This window comes from Typopeltis vanoorti, chromosome 4 (assembly GCF_054136105.1).
Source record: "Typopeltis vanoorti isolate ZY-2024b chromosome 4, IOZ_Tvanoo_1.0, whole genome shotgun sequence".
Taxonomy (NCBI): Eukaryota; Metazoa; Arthropoda; class Arachnida; order Uropygi; family Thelyphonidae; genus Typopeltis; species Typopeltis vanoorti.
This window is the reverse complement of record NC_143552.1, coordinates 44,267,273-44,289,597: the sequence shown is the minus strand read 5'-3', so window position 1 is coordinate 44,289,597 and position 22,325 is coordinate 44,267,273. Positions and strand designations below refer to the sequence as shown.

The 22,325-nt window shown below is 34.6% G+C and overlaps 1 protein-coding gene across 1 annotated transcript in view; it reads right to left on the bottom strand.

Annotated features, from left to right (window-relative positions):
* Positions 1-22,325, bottom strand: part of LOC150107268 (E3 ubiquitin-protein ligase MARCHF5-like) — an 88,872-nt gene that overhangs the window by 9,196 nt on the left and 57,351 nt on the right. The window contains exon 4 of the mRNA XM_090391772.1: positions 7,786-8,154. Within this exon, the coding sequence (XP_090247898.1) occupies positions 7,786-8,154 (369 nt within the window). The remainder of the gene's footprint in view (positions 1-7,785; positions 8,155-22,325) is intronic.

The following is a 22,325-nucleotide window of genomic DNA, read 5'->3' as shown; positions in this document are numbered from 1 at the left end:
GAAGGATCACAGAAATAAAAATAGACTCAATATGTCACAAACGCCTCTGTTTCTGATGTAATCCCACCAAATGTGCTCCTGAACTAACATGTTCATTAATATGTCTACACTATATTATACTCAGCTGGCATCCACCTCACATCATAGAAACAAGCCCATATACAGCTGATTCCAAAAAAAGAAAGTTATCTACCATCAAACAATCAAACTACTGTTCTCACAACACTGCTGTCTGAAGTAATACAAAAGATCATCAACAGTCAACTTCAACATCTGGGAACTGTCAACTAGCTAGTGACTGCCAACATACATTCTGCCAGATAAGATCCACAGGAGATCTCTACATCATCCACTTCTGGACATGTGCCAAAGAAATGTCATGTGCACAAGTTTCTCCAAAGAAACTTGTACTGTTACACATGATATTATTTAATAAGGCATCAAAGGCTTCTCAGTAAACTACCATCTTAAGTCTGCCTTCCATCCTTTGTAACTGAACTACCTGTTTTCTCTTCAAATTTTCCTATCAATACATATGTTATTCAGGGCTCTTATTCATTGATCTTCCCCATATATACAAACAACATTTCACAGTTTTGCTGCTGATAGCACACTCCATTTCTCCTAACCAATTGACAAACCTCATAGGTTAGCTATCTCAAGCTTCAAGATCATTCACTAGGGTACTGATTGGAGTGAAAATAATCTAGTCACTTTTTAATAATTTGGAATCATTAAAAAGTGACTAGATTATTTTCACTCCAAAACACCAATTTTTTTCTTTAAAAAAAAAAAAAAAAAAAAAAAAAAAAAAAAACTTTGTTCTTTTCCCAGCTTAAAAGTCAAGACCAGATCTCACTTCTCAGGAGATGACATTTATTCCCAGCCGTTCCTGGCTTAACCTACAGTAACATAAGCAACAGATGCTCAACATCCTTTCAGAGTTCTGCTACTCCCATTCATTTTAGTATCCCCCAAAAATCAAAAACACTCCTGGCTTTTCCAAAAGAATATCAACAAGAAATGATTATTCTTGACCCTGCATGTCACATGACAATGATTTGCTATAAGCTTGCAGACTCGTGTGTATGGGAGTGATGTTAAAAAAAAAAACAAGATTTCAGCTATTTAGGCACAATGCTTAGTAGACGTTGTTGTTTATTTCCATATATGGAAATAAACAACAGAATAAGCAAAGTTGGTAAAATGGGGAGTCAAATTAATAAATTATATGGAATAAGAGAGATTAGTCAAACTAAACCAGCTGTATAATACAACACAAGTGGTCAACATAATTTCAAGGTATGGATCTAAGAGCAGGCAACACCTAAGATCTGAAAAGAAATTAAGAAGTTGATCAAAGTGCAGAGACCCCAGATATGAGCATTCTTAGAAAAATTAACACAGTGAACAGATGATAGTCATGGCAAATCATATTAAAAATTAAGATGCCAGAGAAACTAGGCATTGTTAGTTATAACAGTGTGTGAGTAGAAATAATCTTAGGTGGTATGGTCATTTAAACAGAATGGGAGAGGAAAGGTGAGAGAAAAAAATTGTTGATAATAAATTAAGAATAATGTAAACTTTTAATAAAGTGTCACTATGCAGTCAGAAATGACTTAGAAGACTGAAATATATGGCAATACTGGATGTTGATGATAATAACACATTTTTTTCTAATAGAGTTGTGCATAATTGGAATGGATTGCCAATGTTCTATGTGTGCAAGGAGTATGAATGAATTCAAGAACAAGTATGATAGCTGATGCATATAGTATGCGGCCTCCCTCAATGAGTCCCTGACTCCCTGGAGGTCTCTCTTAATAATAATAATAAATTAAGAATAATGTAAACTTTGCATGAAGTGTCACCATTATAATATCTTGTAATCCTCCATCGCCTACTGAGGGTACATATCAGAAATTTGATGATAAGTTCTTTTAGGCTGATCATTTTAATCATGGATGGCTAAGGAATATATCCAGGGTTCTTGTTGAAAGTTTATGCCCAGTATTTTTACTCATTAAATTTTCATTTTTACTAGATCAATAGAGTTAGAATACATTTCTTCAGGAGTGAACAAACTTATTACAATGACTGGATTTTACAATGAGCTAGCTAATGTTATCCATGATAAGAATATCTAAAATGTACTAATAATGTTGCAAGCAATTCATGTTGCATTATGATGACTATCAATATGTAGAATGTCTGAGGTCTGTATGGTTTTTGTTGAAAGATGACCGAAGCTGATGTGGATCGTATGTTTCTTGTTACACTGATTAGTATTTTTTAACATTTTCAATGATTCTTTTAATGCTCTGATGAAGAAATTGTAATCAATGTAGGCTATTTCTTTACACTTCTGCTGCACTTGATGATTTGTTTGTCATATGTACTCGCATAGGCATACCTCTCCTGACCAACCTGTTTGTTCCACATAGTAAATTCCACATGAACATCTGATCTTGTATATTCCTGGTTTTCTGAGTGAGTAGATTATCCTGAAGGTTGAAGAAGTGATCTTATTTACTTGAAAGAAAGTACCTTTTTCCTTTGTTGACGCAAATTTTTAAGATCTTGTCTCTGATGGATCATATGTAACAGAGCAAGTGATTTTGCTCCTCTACATTCCTGTTTTTAATTTTCATCGGGGACACTTTAAGATGTTCTCTACTATTTTTTTATTATAATCAGTATTTTTGGAAGAATACAACAAGTTTCTCCTCTCTATACTGATGGAAATGTCACATGTTCTATCTCATTGGTTTTCTATAAATTAAATATAGCAAGAAATTATATACTTGGTTTAATCCTTTATCCAAGTGTAAGCAAACAAGTTTGGGCCTGAACTATTTTCAGGACTGGGGAAACTCGTATAAAGAAGCTACATTTACATTATGGGATACATCACTTGCCTTAGTATCCCATAATGTAAAGCACATCTCCTTGCACAAACATATAATGCTATGCATTATGGGAAGGGTCACTACCCAGAGTCTCTAATCCACAGTATTATTAAAATAGTCAGGATTAGAGATGTATGCACTAGCTTTTTGTAGACTGAATAGCTAAGTTTACTGTGTTTGAAGAGCACCAAGAAAATGTCCAAAAAAGTAACTCAGGGATCTGTTGTTAAGATGATCAGTAAAGTCCTGTAGCTGTTTTGCTGACATGAAGAAATGGCCTACACTGATTACAATTTCTTAACAAGAGCATTCATAGAATCATAAATGTTTTTTAAAAAAAAAATCAATGTGACAAGAAATTATCTTACATCAGGTTTGATCAACTAACATCAAAAACCTGGAGCACACAGATCTAAAACTTTATGCACCACATCACTAGTCACCATAATGCAACATGGATTACAAACATGTTATATCGTTAATCTATTTCTAATCTAATGGATGTTTGTGATTGTCTGTGAAACTACTAGTGGTGGTGGGCAGTAGATGCATTGGTGTAGATGATGCAGTTTGCTGTAGTTAGTGGACTGAGTTGTGGAGATGGAGAGTTGTAGAGTAGGTGCCCTTCCTTGATGAGTCTTTAGACTCTTTGGAGGTGTCATGTAATAATAATAATAATTTCAAATATTCTGCATTACTGATATACTGTTAGCTTGCTCCTGAAGTGCATTACAACATACATGAAACTAGTAGAGATTAAAACTTAAACTGTTCAACAGCCTTCATGTGGCACATCCACTGGATATAAACTTTCAACATGTTCTCCATCCAGAGAAGTTTCTGAAGCAAGATATCCAGGGATCACTACCAATCCAAAAAAAAAATCAACATTAACTGATAACATTGATATTCTGGCAAATTGTTTCATATAATATCAATGATTTTATGAAAATCATCCAATTATGCAACATGATCATGCAGCATACCATACTGCAATCAGTGTGGTGATACAGTTTTAGGAAATAGGAACAGAGCTCGGTTTAGCCAGCATGGTCCCAAATTAAACTTTCAGTAAGAATGTCAATTTGAGGACACATAATACATTCAGAATTAGAGGCAATGACTACAGTTTTGTGGTGGATCAAAATACCCATGTCCATTTATACATCTCGATTCTAGAATGACATCTTCACAATATAATGACATCTATACTGTTAAGGACACTCAGATGTCCTTAATTTCAATGAACAAATTGAAAATCATCATACATATCAGGAATCCTTTAACATGCAATAAATAACTGCATTTTATAAATATTCACATTTCTGTAATTACTGAACTGCGTAAAAATAAATGAAAAAAATCAATACTCATTATAGCAAATGCCACTATAACTACATAAAAGTCCCAACCAAAACTATAAAGGTACAATGCTATGCTAAAAGAAATTCATTACAGCAAACTGTTCACTATAGTGAGAGGTGATGGTATACTTTAAGAAAAAATTATCACTGGCATCATCAAATTCCTGATAGGTATCCTTGGGGGGGGGGTGAGTACAAGATATTATGATAGTACTACACAAAAAAAAAGTTACATCATCTAACTTCCAATTGACAATTTTTCTCCAAATTAATCTGCTATCTCTCAAGACTCCAACATTATAACTAGCATACTTCTACCTAGTCTAGCCATAACTATTATTACAACTTGCCTTCACGCCTGCCTGAAGCCTGTGAGGACACATTTTGATGGTGGGACTTCCAGATGGTGATATGTGGTCGGGCACATTCGCCTCCAACCACTGTTGTGTGGTCCTCACCTTGTATGCAGGGGGCTGAGTCTTGTTGGAAGGCCTACTGCCTACCATGAAACAAGGTGTTGTTCAGGGGCAGTACCATAGATTCTAGCACAGTGTCTTGATACACTTTGGCAAAGGTTTTGTCCCCTTTCTCACAGAAATGCAACCTGGATACCCCCCCCCCGTAGAAAGTTTTTACCGTGGGTTTATTATACATTAAAGATACCAAGAACTTTTATATTTTGTTTTGATTTTGGTTTTAATCCTTTTCCCAAGGAAGCAAAACAATGTTTTTGTGCACTCATTCAATACTATGTATATTCAAAACATTGTCCCCCACCACTACCAAACCATCACTGACAAGGGCTGATGACCTCTCTGAATCCTGGGTGCTATGGCACACGTTGTGCAACCATCCAGGACATATACCCAATCATTTTGGTGGCTAAATGACTCTTCAATAGTGAAACTCTTTTCATCTGTGAAGAGGATATTTCTGTGTCTGTTGTTTGCATACCACTGGAGAAGTGCCTTTGATTTTATCACCCTCTGCCATATAAGTTGTGGTATTAGGAAGTGTCCAGTAGAAAAACACAATAGGCTCTAGCCCCCAGGTCATCAGTTAGTACACGTGGCATTATTCTCTGTGAAAAATTCATCTCTCTCTCTCTCTCATAACATCACCTTCTGTATTCTCACAGAATTACAGCAGAGGTGTGCCTTCACAAGCTGTTGGGTCCTAACGTGCTGTGGTTGACCTGTTCTTTGACAGTCAGATACATCTTATGTATTGTTATAATGGTTAATAGTCGGAAACACAAACATCCTACTGATCCCAAGTGTTTTTAGCATGTTGAAAATAACAAGTAGCTGCATTGCAACTTTGTGAAGTGCTATTACAGCTACATGGTTCTCATAATCTTCCACTGCATGTTAACCTGTATAGCTAGATAACTCTCTCTCTCACTCTACTGATAACATGTGAACATTGGCTGTGCACAGCATAACTAATGGACCCGGGCTCGCACAATTCTGTGGGCATTGCAGGGGTGTGTGGAAATTGTAACAGTATTTATGGCAAGACTGTATATAATATAATTAACTAGCTTGTTTTTGTCTAAACACTTGCTACAATCAAATAAATGAAATTATTCTTGCTGGAATAAATGCCTTTCTTCCTAATTCCACTCAGTAACTCTGACCCCTATCAACCTTTCTCTCTCTCTCACCACGACAGAACAATGGTCACATCTCCTGAAGCTAATTCAGACTTCTTGTTTTGATGATCAAACTCTCACTATTCCAAAAACCCACAGCATGTCTCTTCTGATCTGTCATCAGGACATCAGAAAAATACTCAATAGCCTTGATATTAATAAATCTCCTAGTCCTGATGATATTCCTCCAGTTGTACAAAAAGCTTGTGCTCCAGAATTAGCATCCATCTTATACTGACATTCTTCAAGTTGTCATACTTATCTGGCATTTACCCAAAAGCATGGAAACAAGCCTTTATCCAGCCTGCCCCTAAAAAATAAAAATAAATAAATAAAAGATAAGTCAACAATGAAACTACTGTCCAACTGTTTTCATATGAGAGTAGTGAAAGATCATCAAAAAATTTCACTACCTGAAAACCCATTAATTAGTTATCGCCAATATGGATTCCACCATTCTTGTTCTACACCAAACCTCCTTGCTAGCTTTACCTGCCTTTGGACACAGCATATTAAAGATCTGTAGAAATTCATGTGGTCACTCTTGATACTTCTTAAGCATTTGATCATGTCTGGAATTGGGATCTTACTAGCTGCCATTTTATTGTCTCTCTCTCTCCTGCTCTTTGTGACTGGATTGACAGTTTTCTCCCTGGTCGTTCATTGCATCAGACTTCTTTATCAATGCTGGAGTACCTCACTCTTACCCATACTCTTTCTTCTATACATCAATGATCTTCTCTAACTTCATATCCTATCCCTAGTTTTCCTAAGTACTTTTCATTCCTCTTCTTCATTTGAGAAACCGTGCAGTACTCATTTGAGTCAAGCTTCAAGATCTTCAAAAACCAATGTCTTAACTGCTGATCTCCTCACCATTCTCAAATCGGGGTGAAAATAATCTAGTTAAATTATAATGCTATCAAAACATAGTCCTGTCTGATTACCCAGAAGAAAGATTCTACTTCACTCCCTCTTGCTTTTGATAATGTTCTGATTTCCAACCAAGATCAGTTTTCTTTTATTGGACTGACTTTCACAACTAGTTTATTCTGGTATAAATAAATCTGTCAACCATTGCATCCCCAGCCTACAAAACAATTTGGTATTCTTGCTCATTCAAAACACTACTTCCCTGCTGCTCAACTCCTAACACACTATGAATCCCAAATCCAAATGATCTTAGAATATTGTTCTCACATTTGGAGTGGTGTATACAAATCTCCTTAAGAATTCAGTATTCTTGATTATATAAAGAAGGCAATCTGCCTAATAGGTGACCCCCCCCCCCTTCAGAAGCTTTCTATAATATTCACTTTCTTATAGGTAATTTGCTTCTGCAATTATACTTCTTTTTTTTTTTTTTTTTTTTATAAGCATTACTTTCATGGACGTTACTCTGTCAAATTGGCCCCATCATTCCTCTGCTTTCCTCTAATCAGATAAGAACACAAGCACCCACTGGTCAACATCCACATACACACAATTCAACTCCCAACATATCAAATCAACTTATTTCCTTCCTTGGTTCCATCTGCCTGTTCTTTGGAATAGTCTTTCTTATACTGTTTTTCCAATGAGTACAATCCCAGCTTTTCAAGAATTCTGTTAATACCTTTTTTCATTTTAACCACTTGCCCTAACCACATGGGACTACTGAGTTATAGATTTTGTGACCTTTCATGTGTGGGTTATCATAAAAAAAAAAACTGACAAAGTAATATTAACAGAAAAAAAGAAACTTATTATATAAGTTAGATATCAATCAGAAAGCTAAGCTACCAATGCAATTAATTGTGTTAGTGTTCTTATGTACTGAAATATTTTTACTTTTAAATTTTATTTCTGAACTTACCACGAATATCCTATGTGGATTTGAAGGTATATGATTAAAAAATACTCTTCCAAATAGTGTAGCCATTGTGGGAAGTAAAAGAGCTCCACATAATATCCTTGTAGCTGACACAGGATCAGCAAATACTGGCTGCTCCACAACAGGACGATCTTGATAACTGCTGTTTCCAGAATCATTTGATACACCATTTAATAGATATTTAAGTCCTGGAATACGACCACAATGTTTGCGCCACAACTTAAGGATGAAATCTTCCCATCTAACCATTTTCCCTAAGATAAGCATTATTGGAATAGTGGGAAGCCCAACTAAGAGAAAGAGTGGATCAACTTGCTCCATTGCATTTAAGCCTTCTTTATATCCTAAAACCTAGTTAAGAAAGATAGTGAATGAATACGTCAAAGGTTTTTTTAAAAAAATAGAATAAAATAAAATCTGAAAAAGAAATTTTAGAAAATTATGAAACCTAGTTCACATTTGTTTAAATGGAGAATATCATTAAACTCTGCAAATGGTGGGAAACAAATATTCTTATGTTCCTTATTACAAAGCTATTTTTATTAAAAACTGTATACAGATAAATATTTAAATTTATTTATAGCCTAATCAGATGGGTTAAATCTGTTAATGAAAATACACTAAGATTATTAGAATAATGACATGTAACAAAAATTTCCATAACTTTTTACTGAAGGCAGAATTTTTAACAGTTTCCTGGTTATTTTCAATGAATATAATAGTAATCATGACATAACCATAAAAACAATGATGTGTGTGTGTGTGTTAAGTAGGTGCTCAACATGTAACACCATTAATCCAACGTAGTAAACATTCAATTAAATATGAATATATCAATCTATCTATATAAACTCACCTACTGGCAAAGTTGTTTCTTTTATGTAACTTCTACCCACAAAAGGTTGTAAACCTATAGTCACCATGAGTGGGCTAGGATTTTTTTTTTTTATTATTATATTTTTTTTTACATAATTCAGAAATCTTATTCTAGAGATCAAACATGGAATTTTTTTCAAACAACTTCAGGTCATCAACAAGCAGTGCACAAGTCTCACAGTGAGCAATGACATTCATTTCCAACCTATAGAAAATCACAAACATCCATGCCCACAGCAGGATTTGAAATCACAGTATTTAGCAAGACTTCTTCCCAAAATCATAAAATTTTGCAGAAAGCATACATTCTCATCTCATGCAAAGCTTCAGTTTACTTTATACAATCTTTCCAGGAAAAAAAAAAAAAAAAAAAGTGGCTTTCATGTAAGACTAGGTTCTTTTCAATGAATTATGATGCAAGGTTTGCTTCAGGATACAAGAGTATACAGAGGATTTAAAATAGGAAGTGATCAATAATTAGTTTTGAGCAGGATAAAATTGAATTTCATACTGAAAAGAATAGTGTGCAAGAAAGTTTTAAAACAAATGAAAATTAAGCAGTTTTCAGAGCTGAACTGTAGACTAAAGTACACAAACATTATTCATAAAAAATGAATCTGAAAACAAGAACCAAACATTGGAGACTGTGACAAACCCCGAAAAAAACATTGATTGATTTAGCCAGAGAAGCATGTAGTGAGGATGCCTGCAAGGATAGAAAAATCATAACTTCATAACGAACTCAGGAAGTTAGAGGCAGTGAAGGAAAAGAAGAAGGCATATTGAAAGCTCCTGGTGAGTAAGTCAGCTTGTGCTCTTAGAATATACAGAGAGAAATGTAAGAAAGTGAAGCACTGTGTAAAACTAGGTAAACAAAAATCATATGAAGACTGGCCAGAACATTGAAAATAAATATCAGGAAGGTGGCAAAATATTCTGGAGGCTAAAGATTAGAAATGGAGAAAAGAGTACTGTAAAATGAATCAGAGATGATAAAGATTAAATGAAAACTGAAGATAAAAATATTGTAGATGTCTAAAGTACTTACTTTGAAAGACTGCTAAATAAATCTCAACAGGAATGCAATCAGGAATACATATTAATACTTGAAATAGAAAAAAACAATCAAAAGCCTACTATGGAAAAGAAAACCAGAGTAGGTGATATTTAACTAGAAATGCTCAGATATGGAGGGATAAAAGTTTTACAGTGGCTGCACTGCATAATTCAGAAGGTTTAGTCAGAGAGTCGAATTCCAAATGACTGGAATAGAACTCTCATAGTGCCCATCTATAAAAAGGAAAATAAAACTGAATGTGAGAATTACAGAGGTATTTCCCTACTGGGAAAGATGTATGTAAATATACTTGAGAAATAGGCAAGAAAAATTGTGGAAGGGAAGTCTCATGAAGAACACGTTGGATTCAAGCCAAATAGAGGTTGTCATGATCAGATTTCATTTTAAAACAAATAGTTGAGAAATCATGGGAATATAACAAGGATCTGTATCTAAGATCTGGAAAAGATACACAACAAGGTGCCAAGAAGAAAGCTGTTTAAAACGCTACAGATATATGGTGTAAATGGAATATTATATCAAGCAATACTTAGTCTGCAGGAAGATGGTTTGATCAGGTGAGACAAGGATGTACATTATTTCCACTGTTATTCATCATCTAGGATTAAATTATGAAGGAAAGTGGTATTAAAACTGATATCCAAATGGGAGATGTTAATCTCAACTCTTTACTTCATGCAGATGATGTTATACTCCTAAATAAGTCCAGTACAAGTCTGCAGGATTCTCTGACTAAATTGAATAACTGATATAGTAAATTTGGTATGAAAATGAGCAATAAAAAGACAAAACAATGAAAATAGGCAGAAACACTGAAAACATGAACTGCATCCTGAAAAGAGATCTTATAGAACAAGTAAAACATTTTGGCTATTTACATACAATTTTTAATGAAGACAGAAAATTAAATATGGAAATAAACAGAATTAGCAAAGCTGGTATGGTAGGAAGTCAACTGAATAAATTGATATGGAATTAGAGAGAAATTAGTCAAAACACTAAACTAGCTGTATACAAGAGATGTTCAAAAACCAAATTCAACTTATGGATCTGAGAGCCGGGTTAGAAATTAATCACTTGATCAAAAACTGGAGATCACAGATATGAAAGTTTGAGAAAAAAATTAGAGGAGTGAATCATATTAAAAATGAGGATGTTAGAAAGAACTTGCCATTGTTAAATTGAGGAATGTGTTAGGAGAGCTAACGTATTCCTCAATTTAACATGATATGGACACTTAAACAATTTATGGACAGTTAAAAAGAATGGGAAAGCAAAGGTTAATAAGTGTTTTGTTTAGGATGCCAAAAAAAAAAAAAAAAAAAAAAAAAAAAAAGAGAGAGAGACTCAGAGTAAGACTAAGATCGAGATGGACTGATATACTAAAAGAAGTGCCTTAGAAGACTGAAATATAATATCTGACAATACTGGAGTACTGATAGATAACAGATTAATTTGGAAGAAAATTGTCTATAGGAAGTTAGCAATGATGCAACCTTTTCATGTAGTACCATCATAATATCCTGTACACCCAAATGAGGGTATGTGCCAGAAATTTAATGATAATATAGGTGTCATTGGCCTAACGGATGTTTTGAACTGGTTGAATCTCATCGGAGACGAAACCTAGAAATCAAACTCTCTCTCAGTATTACAGAAAGTTAAATATCATATGTGAACTCTTGGTAGGAGCATAAAAAAATGACTAAAATATGAACCGAAAACTGCAATTTGGCATAATTAAGATAATAAAATGGAGAATATTATGGATCCAGCCATATTTTATAGCCAAATATATAAAGCAAGTTTCAAAAATTTACTAGAGAGATTATGAGAATATAACTTTTGGCACTGGAGTTGCTTTGGTATGCAATCCAGGAAAAAGCTACAATTTAAATATCATTCATCACCATCAAATCCTGACATGTACCCTCTTGGGGGGGGGTACAGGATTTGATAGTACTACATGAAAAAATTACACATATAGGTATTATTTCTGAGCGCTCCAAAAACAATGCACTGTCGAAAACAGCTCACACCTCTGATCTTATCAATCTCACCCCCCCCCCCCAAAGTATTCTCTGCCCACCTTTAATAATAAAAAAACCCTGGGTATGTGGATTTCGAAAAATCCACATACCCCTTGCCTCACCGATAATTCTTCCACATCTCTCTACCCCCACTTTTCCCAACCCCCCCCCTCTTCCTTTAACAGCGGATGACTGTATATCGCCACACACACCAGTATGCCACTTAATAATAAGACAGCCAGCAACATCCAACAAAGGTATGTCTGTATTTTTCCTCCTATATATCCTTCAAATATCTGTCTATATAAAACATCACTAATGCCCTAAACTGAGTAAAAAGCCAATGACATTATAAAGGGGCACTCCTAAACAAAAAGGCTAAATAGCCATAAAAATAATATAACACATATAGGTGTCACTGATGATTGAGATATTTACATAAACAATCACACTACCACCCTTCTCAACAGCACAGCATCCTCAAAATACTTGCTCGCTTGGAACTATTTGTTCAAATGACACAGTCCTTGAAACTGGGCTCAGGGACCTTCACAACACTTTTTTAGTCAAAGGTTACAGCCAATATAAAATATTGCATGCAATCCCTACTATACACAGCACACAGGATCACAGCAAAACTATACCCACCCTATATGTTAAGGGTACATCAATAAAAATAGCCAAAGTACTCTGCAAATACGATCTCCATGCCTTTCAAACTTTTCATTCAGACAGCTACCTTCATCCATTCTCCTAAAGATCAAGTGCATCATAATAAATTTAGTTTAATCCTTTATCCAAGTGTAAGCAAACAAAGTTTGCACCTGAAGTATCTTTAGGACTGAGGCAACTCGTGGTAAAGGTGGACCAAGCTCTCATCACTACTTGTCTTAGTATCTCCAATAATGCAAAGCACCTCCTTGCAGACATGTATAATGCTATGCATTAAGGGAAGGGCCACTACCCAGACCGGTTTCGACCTTTATTGAGGTCTCGTCAGTAGGAGCCAGACCCAGAGGTGGTGATACTAAGGTGGAAGCAATGGAGAAGTCATATTTACCTATACGAGTTACCAAAAGGTGTTCACTTTATTATTAAATTACTCTGGATTTCTTCCAAGATCAACTGCATCCTCTTAAACATCCTGGAGTGTCTAAGGTTCTCTGTGCCTGCAGGCAGATCAGCTTACTTTGGACAGACTGGTATAGTGTAATAATTATATTTTTTCCTCTCTCTTGGTGTTGTTCATACTATAAAGCATCATTATTAATGAAAAATTTACATTATTACTAACTTCCTACTGACAATTATATAAAGAAAAGCTATTTCTGTAAATGGAGCGCCTCTTTTTCTTTTTTTGGAAGAATTATCCAACTAGGTTACAGGAAGCTAAATATATAGGATTATATATATATATTAAATAAGGATTATTAATCTGACATACTTTTGTGCATTTTTGAAGGTAAGGATGATACAGCTTTGGAACAAGACTTGTCCTCTCCCATTCTGTTTAAGTGACATATCATCTAAGATTAGTTGCTAACACATTCCTGAATGCTAACTATCAAATTATTTCCTAATTGTTTTTAATATGATACAGCCACTGATACCATCTGTTCACTCTAATCTTTCTCAGAATTCTCATATCGGTAGTCTCCAGTCTTTGATCAAGTGTTTCATTTCTAATGCAGCTCTCAGATCCATAACATAAATTTGATTTGAATATGCAGTTAATGTATGCAGTTAATTTAATGGTTTGACTAATTTCTCTCTGACTCAAAATGAATTTATTCAGCTGATTTACTACCGTATAGATAATGAATCACATTATGAAGGAAAGTGGTATTAAACCTGATATCAAAATTGGAGATGTTAATGTCAGCTCTTTGCTTTATGCGGACGATGTTATACTTCTAAATATATCCGCTACAAGTCTGCAATATTCCTTGATTAATTCAATAACTGTTGTAATAGATATGGTATGAAGGTCAGCAATAACAAGACAAAGACAATGAAAATAGGCTGAAGTATTGAAAATATCAACTGCATTGTGAATGGAGATCCTACAGAACAAGTGAAACATTTTAGCTACTTAGGCACGATTTTTAGTGAAGATGGTAAATTAAATATAGAAATAGACAACAGAATCAACAAAGCTGGTATGGTAGGAAGTCAAATGAATAAATTTATATGGAATAAAAGAAATTAGTCAAAACATTAAATTAGCTGTTACAAGAGTGTGTTCCAATTTTAACTTATGGATCTGAGAGCTGGGTCACAGAAGTAAAACACTTGAAGAAAGACTAGAGACCACAGATATGAGAGTCCTGAGAAAGATTAGGGACATGAACAGATGGCATCAATGGCAATATCATATTAAAAACGAGGATATTAGGAAAGAACTAGACATTGTCAATGTCTAGTTCTTTCCTATGTCATCCAGGAATGCGTTAGCAGAGCTAATCTCAGGTGGAATGAATTAAACAGAATGGGCGAGGAAAGATAAGCAAAACAAGTGTTCTCTGCCAGGTTGGCAGCAAAACGTCCCAGAGGAAGACCAAGATATAGGTGGATTGATACAGTACAAAGTGCCTTAGATGATAGAAATATAAGATTTGATAATGTTGGAGTCTTGACCGGTAACAGACTGATTTGGAGGAAAATTGTAGATAGGAAGTTAGTAATGATGTAAGTTTTTCATGTAGAACTATCATATCCTGTGCATCCCTTGAGGGTACATGGCAGGAATTTGATGTTGATGATAATGATTTCCTACCATACTAGCTTTGCGAATTCTGTTGTTTATTTTCATATTTAATAGAGTATTTCACTAAAAATTGTGCCTAAATAGCTGAAATGTCTTACTTGCAGTAGAGTAACGAGAGTATGAAGCGCCTGTGGCAAGTGTCTAACTTGTGCCCCTAACCCAAAAATGTCATTTGACAATTTAACTTGTTACATTTAAAAATTTAAATGTAACAAGTTAAATACTTACTATTAACCCCATCAAAATGAGTTGCAGAATTTGTGTGTCTAAAGTGCCGCATTGCTGAAATTTAAAAATACAATATAAAATAGCAGACTTTCATATCTATTTATTTATTTTTAAGGTTTTGCACCCCAAACCTAGCTGCGTCAGTGGCGGGAACCTCTTTCGTCACACCCCCGTTAAGGCACTGCTTACTTGTTCTCCATTCAAGATGCAGTTGGTATTTTAAATCATCATCATCATGTAGCTTCCTCAGCAAGAGGATGCAGCACCATGTCTTTCCAGTTCTCTGTGTTGGTGACTTTCCTTTTTTGTTTCTGCATAGCCATGTGATCCTGTCCATGATCTTATATCTTCAAACCATGTCCTTCGTTTTTTACCTCTCAATCCTCTTCCCATAATTTTTCCTTCTAAAACTGTTAGTATCCTCTGTCCTGCTGAACCTTTCAGTATATGTCCCGCCAATCTCATCTTTCTCTGGATCATTTCACATAATAAGGATCTCTATGATCTCATTATCTGTAGGACATGTGTATTTGTCGTGTAATCTGTCTGTGATTTTCAGAGCTCTCTTATAGCACCACATTTTAAAGGCCATAATCTGTTGTCTTACTCTCTTCTTGAATACCCAGGTCTCACTTCCATATGTGAAAACTGGCCCACACTAAGGTTCTTATCATTCTTTTCTTTTCTCGATACCCACAGAACTTCTGAGCAGATATTTATTTTTCCAGAAGGCATCTTTAGCTATGGCTGTTCTTATTTTTATTTCTTTATCTTGCTTTCTATCTGCAGCAAAGTAGGTGCTTAAATGTTTGTATTCTGTTGTATGTTCGATTTTCATATTGTTTATGAATATTTCTGGCTCAGATCTGTTTTCTTTTGAGATTTTCATAAATTTGGTCTTTTTTGCATTTGTATCTAATCCAAACTATTTACTTTCTTCAATTAGTAGCTGCAGTAATTTGATTAATTTGTTTCTGTTTTCTGCTATTAGAATGGTATCATCAGCATATCTAATATTGTTGTATTTTATACCATTGATACTAATTCCTAGTTTTTGTTTTTCAATCTTTTTCATCACTGTCTCACTATAGATATTAAATAAATTTGGTGAAAGAATACAATCTTGTCTAATTCCTCTTTTTATTTTCACTTCAGAAGTATCAGAGATATTTTAAATATCCCTGCCTATTTTCATTTTATTGCTAGATTTCATACCACATTTACTGCAGTTATTCGATTTAGTCAGGAAATCTTTCAGACTTGAACTGTATTTACTCCTAAATAAATCCAGTACAAATCTGCAGTAAATACTTGATACAAATTATGACTAACATCTTCACTTTTGACATTAGGTTTAATGCCACTTTCATACATAACGATCCATTTAGAGATGATGAACCTGAAATACTGGTATAAATCAGTATTCTGCTGATATTTTCTACCATTATTCTATCATTACTTATATCATTTTATGAATTAAAAAGTAATTACTCCATTCATACAGAATATTTTCAGTTTTCAATATCACCTTTCTCATATTTGAATCCTTTTACAGTACTCTTTCCTCCATTTTCAATAGCTTCCAGAATATTTTATTACTTTCCTGATAAAAGTAGCTAACAAGTCATGGGAAGACTTTGGAAAGAATATAAATAAAGATATTTATATTCTTTCCAATAAATTTATATTCTTTCAAATAAATAGCTTTTTACATTTTTTTTTTTTTCCCTGTATATTCTCAGGGCACATGCTAACTTAACTTGCTAGTAATTTAACTTCTTGTGGCCACTATAAAGTTCATATTTTTCCATCCTCGCAAACAACATAACCACATTCTGTAGCTGAATTAATCGAGGTTTGGTTCAGAGTTTAAGTCTCCAAGGTTTAGTTATTGTTTTTTGACTTTCATTTTTTATTCTAAAAGCAACAGTCTTTACTGCTGGAACTTTTTATTTCAGTTTGAAACTGTTATTCTGGAAAGCTGCTTTAGAACATTTACTGTTACTTTTTGTATCAAAATGGCTTGTATAGCTGAAAATATGATAATTCAGATACACTGCATATATTTATAAACATACTTGAAGAAAGCCATTTTTACAGTTGTTATACGAAGAAGAAATGGCCTTTTTATTAGAAGTCACAGTGAGAATGTGAAAGATTTAGATCATACATTATACACTTATGTTACACTTAGACTTGCATTTTTTGAATATTATTTTAAGGCAAATATTTAAGTTAATTAAACGTATTTGAAAGTAAGGTCTGTATTTGAGTAACCTTCCCTTTATAACACCAATACCTCAGCAGATCATATTTCAAAATAATAATAATAATAATAATTATTATTATTATTATTTAAGAAATAATAAAAACATCATAGTTTCTTACCTCTAGCATGATTCTCTATTCCTATTCCAATTTTTAGCCTCACGTTCATCTGAGCTATGTGGAACATCAGACCTCTGTTTCTTTACTAGAAACAGAGGAGTGGATTCTTTGCAGCATATGGTTCCACTGTTGAAACTGTGGCATGATGTAAAGAATCACAGCAGTTGCAGAGAATTGTAACATTAAATCTATTACATAACAATCTGCAAAAAATGAAGATTTAGATGCCTATGGAAGTTAGATAGAGATCGTGATATCATCATCATCAAATTCCTGCCATGTACCCTCAAGGGGTCTACAGGATATGCTAATACTATATGAAAAGTTTACATCATTACCAACTTCCTATCTACATTTTTCCTCCAAATCAGTCTGTTACTTGTCAAGACTCAAACATTATCATATCTTATATTTCTATCATCTAAGGCACTTTTCACCATATCAATCCACCTATATTTTGATTGACCTCTGGGTCATTTTGCTGCCAACCTGCCAGAGAACACTTGTTTTGCTAATCTTTCCTTGCCCATTCTGTTTAAGTCATCATGCTACCTGAGATTAGCTCTGCCAATGCATTCCTGGATGCTGACAATGTCAAGTTCTTTCCTAATATCCTCGTTTTTAATATGATAATGCCATTGATGACAACTGTTTGTGCCCCAAATCTTTCTCAGGACTCTCATATCTGCAGTCTCTAGTCTTTGGTCAAGTGTTTTACTTCTGAACCAGCTCTCAGATCCATAAGTTAAAACTGATTTGAACACTGTCTTGTATACAGCTAATTTAGTGTTTTGACTAATTTCTCTCTTATTCCATATGAATTTATTCAGCTGACTTCCTACCATACCAGCTTTGTTGATTCTGTTGTCTATTTCCATATTTAATTTAACATCTTCACTAAAAATCGTGCCTAAGTAGCTGAAATGTTTAACTTGTTCCACAGGTTCTCCATTCACAACGCAGTTGACATTTTCAATGCTTCTGCCTATTTTCATTATCTTTGTCTTGTTATTGCTCACCTTCATACCATATCTATTACAACAGTTATTCAATTTAGTCAGGAAATCTTGCAGACTTGTAGCGGATTTATTTAGAAGTATAACATCATCTGCATAAAGCAAAGAGCTGACATTAACATCTCCAATTTTGATATCATGTTTAATACCACTTACCTTCATAATGTGATCCATATAGATAATGAATAACAGAGGGGATAATGTACATCCTTGTTTGACACCTGATTTAACATTGAACCACCTTCCTGTACTTCCTTCAATTACTGCTGACTTACAACTCAAATAAAGACTAAGTACTGCTTGATATAATGCCTCATTGACACCATATAACTGTAGTGTATTGAATAGCTTCTCTCTTGGCACCTTGTCATATGCCTTTTCCAGATCTGCAAAACTTAAATACAGATCTTTGTTATATTCCCATGATTTCTCAACTATTTGTCATAAAGTGAAGATCTGATCCTGACAGTCTCTATTTGGCCTGAATCCAGCTTGTTCTTCACCAAGCTTTTCTTCCATAATCCTTCTCAACTGTTTCTCAACTATACTTGCATAAATCTTACCAGGAACACTTAGTAGGGAAACATCTCTGTAATTCTCACATTCAGTTTTATTTCCCTTTTTATATATGGGTACTATGAGCTCTACTCCAATCATTGAGAATTCGTCCCTCTGTCCAGGCATTCTGAACTATGCAGTGCAGCCACTGCAAGACTTTTATACCACCATACTTCAGCATTTCTGGCCTAATATCATCTATTCCTGCTGCCTTTCCACATTTCAAGCCTTTGATGGCTTTTTCTACTTCAAGTATGGATATGTATTCCTGAATATATCCCTGTTGAGTGTTTTTTTACCACAGTGCTATCACTGCTTCTTTCATTTAGCAATTTTTCGAAGTAATTACTCCATACCTCAAGGATATCTTTTTCTATAGTTCTCATGTCACATTTATCATCTCTAATTCCTTTCACAACACTCTTTCCTCCATTTCTGAGCTTCTTCAACAATCTTCAGAATATCTTGCCACCCTCTTGATATTTATTTTCTATGTTCTTAATAAATACTTCCCATGACTTTTGTTTAGCTAGTTTTACACAGTGTTTAGCGTTCTTATATTTGTCACTGTATTCTCTAAGAGCACAAGCGAACTTATTTGCCAGGAACTTTTGACATGCTTTCTTCTTTTCCATCACTGCCTCTTTAACTTCCTGTGTCCACCATGGAGTTCTGATTTTTCTATCCTTGCAGCCATGTTCACCACATTCCTCTCTGGCTGAATCAATCAATGTTTTCTTCAAGGCTTGCCACTGAATCTGCAAAGTTTGGTTCCTGTTCTCAAACTCTTTCATTTTTCTTAAATAATGTTTGTATATTTTAGTCTACAGTTCACATCTCAGAGCTGCTCAACTTTCATTCGCTTTAAAACTTTCCTAAATGTTCTGCTTTTCAAAATGAAATTCAATTTTATCCTGCTCAAGACTAAATAATGATCGCTTCCAATTTCAAATCCTCTGTACACTCTGGTGTCCAGCACCAGGGAGAAAACATCACTATCGATAATAACATAGTCAATGAGACTTTTCTTATTCCTTGCCTCTTCTCACCATGTGAATTTGTGCAAATTTTTGTGTTGGAACATGGTGTTCGTAATAACCAGTACATGCCCTGAGCAGAAATCCAACAGGTATTTGCCATTATTAGCTTTGCTCTTTTCTCCAAATTTTCCCAAAATATTTTTGTATGTCTGACAATCATTTCCTACTCTGCTATTTAGATACCCAACAAAGACCAACTTTTCATTTTTCATTCTGTCAGTTGCTTTCTCCAAAGCCTCAAAAAATTCCTCCACTTCTACTTTAGTAGAACTTTCTGTGCGACCATAGGCACAAATAAGTCTCATTGTCAAGTTTCCCATTCTCATATTTGTCCAAATCACTCTACTCGAGACTGCCTGCCATTAAAGAAGATTAGCGTTGTATTTTGTGTTGAATATTATGGCTACTCATTCTTTTCCTTGATTGCCATTGCCTGAATATAACATTTTGAATTTATTACTCACAAAGAGCAATAAATACAAAATTTTTTGTTTCGGTCACCCCTATTATGTCGATCTGGTACTTATCTAATTCCTCAGCTAGCTCCATTACTTTGCCATTCAGGCTTCTTATGTTAATAGTACTGATCTTTAACTCTGGTGATGCTGAGTTGGGGTGTGTTTTCAGATTTGTTCCAGTAGCTGACTTTTCGCTATTTGCCCTGGTTCCCTAGCAAAAACAATGGGACCTTGTTTAACCGGGCGGCATGGAATTTTGTCGTGTTGTACCATCATTTTGTATTTTGGTTTAAGCCAATAAGAACACAATTTGGTCGGCTAAATGCCAAATTGCTGGCCCATCCGCGTCCATTCAGTATCCAGGTAGATACCTAACAGGGTGCACCACGAGAAGGTGAGGATTGGATATTAGGTCAGAAGCCGTGGTCGATTCTCCGCATTCCTTTAAAGGCTATGTGGATGTCTCCTCTCAGTTATTCAGCTTTGACCCTTAAGCACCTCCTTACGTCAAGTTATTAAAATATTAAGATGTGTATATATATATATATATATATATATATATATAAATGAATTTAAATGACTCTATACCGAGAAAGAAAAGTGTAATCTTAAGATACGACTAGTTTCGTTGAAATTCAACTTCTTTAGGTATCACAGGCAAAGAATTAAATAAAAAATAACAGAGACATGATAAAATATATTAACAGATCTAGTATAAAACACACAGGTACATTAAAAATAGGAATGCGTGTTTGAGTTCCAACTGAAGTTGACTATGTGCATGAGCTGATACGAGCGCACCAGTATTGGACAGAGGCAATGTGTGCATCAGAAATATTGTAGCTAAGGCTGTTATTAATATGAGAAGAATCAAGCGATATTTCTCTAGATTCAATTATTCTTCTTTTCAAGTTCATCATACCACACATGGATATTAGAAGTTTGTGGCCAGTCTACGAGGTGTTGGCTGCATTCATCCGAGTTGATAGAGAAGAGAACGTGGCTAGAGAGAGCGTTGGCCCTGGTTCTGTTGTAGGAAATGTCTCTTTGGTGTTCTTCCATGCGTAAAAGGATGGATTTAGCTGTCTGGCCGTAGTATGGTTTGCCACAATCACACAAAAATCTTGTAGATGCCTGAATACCGAGGAGGAAGATGTTTCATTTTAGGTCTACTTAGTATGGAGCGAAGTTTAGGAAACATAGTGAAGCAAGTTCTAATGTTGAATTTCTGAAGCATTTTGGCTAGTTTTGGGGGAGAGAGAGCTGATGTATGGTAACGAAATAAAAGCTCTTGGTGGAGAAGAATCTTCAAAAGCAGTTGTGCGGTAGATAGAGAGAAATTTATTAATCTTTTTAAGAGAGAATCCATCGTTAACAAAAGACTTTTAAGAAAATTGAGTTCATATTCAATTTCTGTTTCATCTATTAATAAAGATCTGGATCAATGTGCCAGGAAGAAGCATAAAGATCTGTGTGAGTTGGTTTTCTAAAAATGGAGATTTTGATATTTTCAGTGCATCTTGTCGTAAGTTTTAAGTCCAGAAAGGGAAGACAGTTGTTGGATTCCAGTTCACAGGTGAAATTGATTTTCTGATGAAACTTGTTGAGGTTGTTGACACTGTGTTCCCAGATGAGAAATAAATTGTCAATATAACGATACCATACTTTAGGTTTAAGAGTCGAGGAATTAATTGCTTTTTCTTCAAAATCCTTAACAAATATGTCAACAAGAATCAAAGAGAGCGGACTGCCCATAGCTAAACCTGAGTTTTGTTTATAAATCTTGTTATCATATTTGAAGTATCCTGAGTTCACACATTGAGAAAGTAAGGAAAACAATTTTTTGGATAGTTTCTTCTGGAGAAGGTTTAGAACTTCTTGAGTAGGTACGTTCGTGAAGAGGGAAACAATATCGAAACTTGCCATTAAATCTGATGTGTTGAGTTCGATGTCTTTTATTTTGGAGACAAAATCAGCTTAATTTTTTATGAGAAAAGGAAGTACCACAAAGGTTTTTTAAAAAGGATGTGAGGTATATTGAAAGGTTGTAAGTAGGGGAGTTTATGCCCTCAACGATAGGTCT